The following is an 8473-nucleotide window of genomic DNA, read 5'->3' on the forward strand; positions in this document are numbered from 1 at the left end:
CGCTGCAAGTGTTTTCCATTCTGCCACAGGAGAATTGTGTCAGGTCCTGGAAGCGCGCACAAACATAGATGCAGCCATGCGGGACGTTGACAGGCAGCTTGTTCAAATAAGGAGCTGACAGAGCCTCGGAGCTTAGCGACTCGGTTGTTGAGAAAAGTATTTACAGAAACACATGCACATGACGACAGAAAAAAAAACAAAGTGATTCTCTTCTCTGATGTCATAAACTGTCCGTATATGATACTTAAGCGATACATTTCCAATTTTTTTTTAAAAAAGGCACGGCTCTTCTGCCTCTGTGGTTCAAAGTCGATTAGAAGACTTACAGAGGAGAAGAAATATGCGATTATAATTAAAAACACAACATGTTTTTGACACTTTTCTTCATCAAAGACGTGACTCTGTGACAACTTGTTTGAAGCTTATCACATATAAGGCATCATATGGATGTCGTTGTAGCCGACAAGGGTGTGAAACCAGACGACGAGTGACGAGCAATGAAATTCAACACAGTTGTCGTTAAGGCACAAATGTGTTTCCCAGCTATCAGTGCATTTACACGCAGCATTAAAACAACCGGATTATAGCCTTGTCATTTTACTAGGTGTGAAGGGGATCACAGTAGAGCCAAGAGTCCTTGAAAAATCCTAAAGTTCCTTGAAATTCTCATGACAGCAGTTTCTTTTATCATATTGCCTGTAAAATATATGGTTAACCTTTGCAAAATGTAAATGGGAAAAAAATGTCTGGCTAAGTTTTCACTTTAGCACAGCTCCCCTGTGTTTTCTGCTATGTACTGTTGGAAGATAATGTAAAAGGAAGAAAAGGGGAGTTTTATATGCCAGGCATTTTACAATATCATTTAAAGTAGATAGCAAAGATACACGGAACGCAAGTTTGAGCTAGCTAAAATTAGCTAAATGTTAGCAGACATCAAACCTAGCTTAAAATGGCAATACAAAGTTAAACAAAACTTTGCCTAAAGACAGATGTCAATTGAAGACAACTTTTAGACGTACTGTATATATGCTGTTTTTCCAATGTCAAATGGTTAAATATGCAGAGTCAGTGTTCTAAAGATTCTGATACAATTACATCTTTATTATTGTGCTTTTTATTAATCACTTTGTAATATTTTCTTTTCCGTGTCAGGACCTCCACACCTGAGAGACTGTTGTTTACTGGCCACTGAGGCTACTAGCTGCTAATCAACTGCTGATTTAAGTGGTGAAATGCCACTTTTTCAATATATGACCACCTATGTACGCTGTTGAATTTACAATGTGTTCTTGAGCACGACAAGTCATTCTGGTTTGAAAAGAGATCTGGCCTTTCAGCATGGTGTTGTGCGCAATCCAATAACCCTTCAAATGTATTTGTCTATACGTGGTATATATTTAAGTTTTATAACTCATGCAAAATGACCTGATCCTGTTTAGGTTACTGTAATCCCACAAAACGGATATAAAACAAAGTAAAATTAAAAAGTACTTTAATGGTACACTGCACTCTTCTTTCAGTAGCAGCAAGTTAACAGTGTTTCTTTAAATGACAGCTGACAAATAACAAAGCCACTCATCTTTACTCAGTGCTTTGTACAAATGGCTACAACAGTTTCACAGCTTGTTCATTGGTTGTTATGACATTTCCATTCAAAACCACAAAACTAAGACACTCAATCAATCAATTCACTATCAGTGCGGAGGAAACTAAAACCCGCTTAAACACTTGAATGTTGGAATTTCAAAGATAATGTTGACCTGCTCATAAGAAGCACATTTGCCAAGGGTTTATCTTCTGGGGAACAAAACAAGAGAAAGTGATGATAATCTGTCAAATTGTTACCTTATGGATGAATAGAAGTGGACTGATGGACTGACGATGAGATCTCCAGAGCTACTACAGCGGCTAAAAACAATATACCACATTACGCTCACGTCAAAACAATATTCTTCAAAGCTTTACAAAGTAGGTTTGTCTTTTTCTTCCTGCATTGTATAGCATTTGGCTCAGTTTTGGCCATAAGTGTGCCCATGCTGTTTCGATAAAACACACAAAGAAGGCCCAGGTTCTGCGTATTCCCGCACCGAGATGAAAGTGGTCTCCGAAGCCAATGCCCAGGAGACGGCATAATAAAATCACGTCAATACTTCAAAATGGTTTCTGCTCTTTCAAATATAAAATATTCACATATTGACTTAGCTATTGATGTTTTGGAAGGAAACTTCAGACGAGATGTCGTGTGACAGATCTACATTCAAGCCACGGCCTGGCCACAGGATGACGCTGGAGAATGTGTAATTGGTGGGATTGTACTGTAACTCAGTTACAATAATGTTATCATTACATTAAATCAGTTATTTGATGTACACTTTCTCAAACATAGGGGGCGGGGGTGTTCAAGTTGGCTCAACTTTAACACACATTCAACTTCTCTTTTTTTTTTTTTTTTTTTTTAATACACAAGACTGATAGCAGATGGACACACAGTTCCCTCTACTGGGACGAGGTGGCAGACTTAAGCTATTCCGTCTCTCAAATTTGTTTCAATTACCCAGACCTTCTTCCCAAACGAAAACAACACGGTCCCTGCTAATGTTTTTGTTATGTTAAGTTCTATTCCCATCACAAATAAATCCTCTTCCAAACCAACATAATAAAACCTCTGGCAGTGTTTTGGACTTTTAAATGCAGTTGCTTATCCCTGGAAGTCTCTCTTTTGTGGAATCAACACAGGATGGCGCATAAAACAGTAAAACTAAAAACAATGCTAACAGTAACCTATACTGGGAAGTTGAACCGTCATTGTTCCCAGAAACGATGAACAGTTTCTGGTATAGCTCTGTGTTCCCTTTAAGGCAGTACTCCTCAAATAGTGGGGCGGGCCCCCCTGGTGGGGCGCGGTGAGGTGCCTGGGGGGGCGTGAGGGGCTTCTAAGGGAATATGGCACGGGCACTGGACATAAGTGTACCACTGCTGTAATGCTTGAATGATAGCCTCTGAAATATATTCTGCTAAGATTGAGACTTGTGCCAAGAATAAATGGAGCAGGAAGTGAGAAAAGTGACACCTCAAGAATAGTTCTTCACCTACAAAACAGCAGAGCTGACAGACGGAAGGTAAACACTGTTATTATCCTTAACAACTTCCTCCGACTTTTTAGTTTGCCTTTTTCCGAGGTTAGCTTCTGTCCTTATGACTTTTTCAGCAGTTCTGAATGTTGACAAACACATTCGAGCAACTTTTCATCACAGCAGTGGTGTAGGTCAGTGGTCTCCAACTCATGGTCCAGGGGGTCACTTTGGGTCCGTGAACCTCTCACCAGCTGTTTGCTCTATTTATATTTGACAAAAAACTGTCAAAGTTTTTTATTCCAGCCCACCAAACCTTTCCAAATTATATAATTTGTTTATATTATCATTATACGTCTGCTTTTTCCCTGCAATACGCACATTTCCCCAATAGATGGCATTTTAGCCTTTATGCATGACTTTTACATGTAATTTATCTTACACAATGACAATTGTGGCCTGCGAATCAAAATGTTTGCCCACGTCTGTGTTCAACTGAATACCATGTACTACTTCCAGCCAGGGCTGCCACTGTGCACGTCTCCATTAAACCAGGAGGTGGTCCAACACCCAGTGTTTACACTGCGGTTACCAAATAAGATCATGCCAACACTGATACGCCTTTGTGTTTGTTTGAACACAACCAAACTTTAGATAACATCATCAAATTAAGTCTTGTTAGTGAGGAGCTGACAACTTGATGGTTGTTGATGTTTTTCATACTGTATATCTGGTCTGGCTTATATACTGTATTTATAGGTGTATTTTTAATGTTTGTGTACGGGAATGTGTGCATATAAGTGTATCTTGATATATATTTGTATGTGTGTGAATGTGTACATGTATACCTACATATATGTATATATATGTATTTATATTTGTATAAATATGTATGTGTGTAAATATGTTAGTGTGTGTATGTATATGTTTATATGTATGTTTATATATGTGTATTTCTTTATATGTATTTTTGTGTATGTAAATATATATTAATTAAGTCACAATACATCTGCAATACTGGGGGTTCTTGGGGGAGAAGATTAACCTCTACCTGGTTAATCACCCACATTTGTAACACTTATTAGCGTAAAATAATTTTCACAGTGTTGGTCGCTTTTGTGTGTAGAATAATATTTCTGCCTCAGGCATATACGTATACATACATAGATTTTATATAACAGCCACATGTTGGCAGTAAATTAGAAGCCTAACAGTTGGTCTCGAGTCATAAACATCGTCATCCAAAACGGAAACCTCGTTAAATATAATGCCACGCTAACCATTGCAAACAACGATCTACATTTACTACTTGCGCTGCTTAAGAGTCCAAACAATCAGTGTTTAATACAAGTCGTTTATAGAGATAGGAAAAGGATATTACTCTATTACACGTCTTAACCACGCTTTATTTAGCCACATGATTATCCTGGCCCATAAGTTTTGCACTGCACACAGTAAAAATGCACAGGAGAAGTGGCCAAGAACTTTTACTGAGCTGATATTAATTGATTTGTCCCAATGTGCCAGGAGCCGGTCTCCCCTGGGCTGTGTTTCCTGACGGTGGTGGCTCAGCGCCAAGGTTCTGTCCTAACTCTGCATAAAAATAAATGAGAAGCTTTGGGACTACTTTCTAAAGTCTGGGGATATTGTTCAATTTCAAGTCAGTCCTCCAGGAGGTAATTTAAACAGACCAGCATGTTAATCAACAAGGTGTAAGAGGCAGTTCTGGAGAGTGACCCATTCTTTTTCCCCTCTGTCTCTTCTGTTGCAACCGGGCCAAAACGGACCCAAATATTCTGATAGGGAGAGTGTAATTGCACCAGACTTGCGAGGACATTGCACTCCAGTGTGGTATAAATATATGATGAGGAAAATCAAATGACCTTTCTGGCTTTAAAGGGCCGCCGGTGGGCAGTAGCACGGCGTTGGTTGACATTTTCGTGTAACATTGGACAGTATTTGGAAGAAAACTTGAAAATGAACCCTCTCTAAACCCAGCCTAGAGCAAAGCTGCACACATTAAACCTGATAGCAGAGGGGAACCCAGAGCATGGCTGGAAGACACAGCATTAGCCAGGACGTGAGCCTCCCTGCTGCCATCAGCACAGCAACAGCAACAGCACCTCAGTGGAGCCACATTTGACCCTGGTCTGAAGAGGCACAGCCTTATCACCACAAATAATTCAATACTCCGAATATTTCCCCAGTATCTGCTGCAGCCATGGAAATGCGATAGTGTTCATTCTCAGCTTGTGCCCTGAACCCACAGGTCAGGTGGCAGCAGATCACAGGCTCCACTGTGACTCAGGGGTTAAACTAATCGTGCTTGACTTTTTCACATGGCTTAAAAAAAATGCCCTTAGAATTTTTCAACAGTGGATCAGTGGTTTTAAGGGTTCGTTCTGCTGGTTATTTATATGTAATGCATCCTAATAGGATTATTAGAATATTCATCAGCCAAGGATGCACAGTACCACGGAGTAGTAGTACAACTGGTACTTTAGTATAAAGCCACGCACACGCTCATACAGGGCATCCGAGAATACATGGCATCTGTATTTAATCACCGACTTACTCTGCGTTATCCCAGAGGGACTCGGATTCATCTGTGTGCCACCAGAGGGAGCCTGTGGATGGCAAACGCGCCATCGTTATTATTCACTATTATTCTTTACTTCTTATTTACTATAAACTCACATTGACGTGAAAGTTTCAGGTGCACACGCAAAACTTTCGCATGCGCATTTGAATTTTAGGTGAGCACCAGAAACGTATATATTAAAAAAAAAAGTTTAATTTTGAGACTCTCTGAATAACTCGTTGGTCTAACTGTTTTTGTATCTGTGTGACCTGTAGATGGAGTACAGCGTGTACAGTGTACGTGTGGTTTCAAGTATAAAGTTTTAGACCCACGCATTCTGGACCTCGCCGTGTTCAAGTGTTCAATACCTCAGCACATTATATCGGTGTTAACCTTGCTTTTATAACCAGAAATGTCCTTCAACTATTTCAGATGAAGTGAAAAGGGATGATTTATACAGTATTTCAATCCAAGGCAGAAAGTCATCACAGGAAACCATTGACACACACTGCCCCCTACTGACCTAAGTATGTAATTACAAATATACTGTATATTCAGGAGAAACGTCAATTTCGAAGATGTCTTGTTGAATTTTTCTAGAATCTTTTCATTAAAGTGAAGAATATACAGTGATTAGCTTAAATTTCAGGCAATTGTACAAAAAACTCTTAATAAAAAAATCTTAATATAACTACCAGAGACCAAGAGTGGTTAGTGTACGTGAATGGGATAACAGTTAGTGGAATATACTGTAGGTGTGAATGGGAGTGTGAATGGTTAGTGGAATATACTATAGGTGTGAATGGGAGTGTGAATGGTCAGATATCTGGCCCTATGACAGACCGGTGAACCATCCAGGCTGTGACCCTGGCTGCTGGGATTTGTTCCCGCCCCACCTGGAATGAATTAAGCTGCAGAGGAAGAGCAAATGAACAAATGAACTTTATTTGGTGCATATGCACAAACCTTTTTTTTAAAAAAAATCAAAATGTTAAATGTTCTAGCTAAATGGACAGAAACAAACATCAGCCTTAAAAAAATAAATGTAGCTGCATGACTTTGGTTAATGTTAAAAAATATATTTTTTTTAAATCCATAAATAATCAATGCTTAGAGTCGCACCCAGATCTGTTAGAGATCTGTTGTTAACCATACATTAGAGGACAGTAAACTAATGTACAATACTTTGTGCAGTATATATATATATTAGTTCTAGTGATTTTTGATCGAGTTGCTTTCCCTTTGTAAAATAATAATAATAATGATCACAAAAATTCTTTCAGACCAGATTTCAAATTCAAAGCTTGGCCGTTGATCTACATTTGATTGTCAGCTCTTAGTGGTGCAGTTTTCTAGATTATGAAGTACCACCAGGGGGCAGTAAAACACACTGACTGTAAATTAAGTAAATTAATAATAAAAAAAAGCTCACTCATGCTGCTGAAACCATTCAGTCCTGAAGGATTCTTTCAGATTATTTTTTTTTCTGCATTTTTGTTAAAATATTTTTACTCTTAAAAACTTAAATATAAAAACACATTGCAGTAGTTCAGACCACTTATCTGGTCGCACCTCTTCGTTATGATTAAAGTAGTATAAACAATAAAAACATTACACATTTTTTGTTTGTTTGTGCGCAGTGTTTCAAGCCAGGTCTTGTCTTTCAGTGAAAACTTGGTAGTCAATGGTCGGGCAACTGTCTACCTTATATACTGGTACGACTGGTTTTAAAAAACAACCCTGACAGGGAAACAGATCAAATGGTTTGTTGACTTTCACTTTTTGGTCACACATTTGAATGTCGTGTTTGTTCTCCCCTGGTTCCCCCTGCACTTTGAACAACTTTTACCTAGTTACACATTCTGTTTAGTTGTTACATCTTGCATTTGCTCATTTACAGTTTCCTCTTCTCTGGTTTCAGTGCTCTCCTCGTCTTCCTCTTCATCCTGACTTTTATTGATGCTTTCGGTCTTTTCCTCCTTCGAGTTACATTGGTTAGAGGTCATCTCCTCAGATCTACCGTCACCTTCCACTGCTGTCTGGGCCGTGCTGCGATCTGACTCTTCCTCAGACTTCTCCGTGTCCTGCAGAGGTTCTTTGTCTCGTCCTGGCTCTTGATCTTTGTGGGTTGCGTTAGTGGGACTTTCATCCGTTTGTTTAGGCGTGGCGCTCTGATTCAGCTGTACACAAGTGTTGGAATCCATATCTACAGGGCTACACCCTCTTGAAACATCTGACTCATCGTTATCATGAGGCGCTGCTCGGTACATTTCTGGGTGACTGTCATCACCTGTGTGTTGGTCTGTCAGTGACTCATCAGAATGCTCTTCCTGTGGAGCGGTTCTAGAACTGTTCAGTGCAGCAACAGTGGGCAGCTCTTCATTTGTACTGGACTCTGGATCAGGGATTTCCTCCAACCCACCAGGCTCTTTCACATTTTCCCTTCCACTCTTCTGATCTGTGCTGGTGTCTTCCTCACTTTCTTTGTTTGAGGAGTTCGTCACAGAATTTTCATTTTCGTGCTCTTCTGGTTCTGACACACACACAAAAAAGACAAGAGTCGTTATCTGCCAAATACAAACATTTCACTTAAAAACATTTTTTTCATGTTCAAAAACAATCACCTGTGGATTGTTTTTCAATCTCTGAAGCACATTGTTTGACATGACCTGCAAAAAACCAACACAAGTAAAATGTATTTCCAGCACCTTACAGTACTAATACTGTAACTCACTAAGGATAAAACAAGCTGTCTTTGTCATGGTCTGTTATATTATAATAAGATATATTATAGCTGTCAAAATAAATACATTAATCACAT

At 39.2% G+C, this 8473-nt stretch overlaps 1 protein-coding gene across 1 annotated transcript in view; it reads right to left on the reverse strand.

Annotated features, from left to right (window-relative positions):
- Positions 1–6633: 6633 nt before the first annotated feature.
- The window catches only part of LOC103392017 (cilia- and flagella-associated protein 251-like), a 2928-nt gene continuing 1088 nt past the window's right edge, over positions 6634–8473 (reverse strand). Inside the window, exons 3-4 of the mRNA XM_008328535.2 lie at positions 8277–8321; positions 6634–8185 (exon numbers count right to left, since the gene is read on the reverse strand). Of these exons, the coding sequence (XP_008326757.1) occupies positions 7506–8185; positions 8277–8321 (725 nt within the window). The 3' untranslated portion in view covers positions 6634–7505. The remainder of the gene's footprint in view (positions 8186–8276; positions 8322–8473) is intronic.

The sequence above is a fragment of the Cynoglossus semilaevis genome, chromosome 16 (genome assembly GCF_000523025.1).
Source record: "Cynoglossus semilaevis isolate Cse_v1.0 chromosome 16, Cse_v1.0, whole genome shotgun sequence".
NCBI classification, from domain to species: domain Eukaryota; kingdom Metazoa; phylum Chordata; class Actinopteri; order Pleuronectiformes; family Cynoglossidae; genus Cynoglossus; species Cynoglossus semilaevis.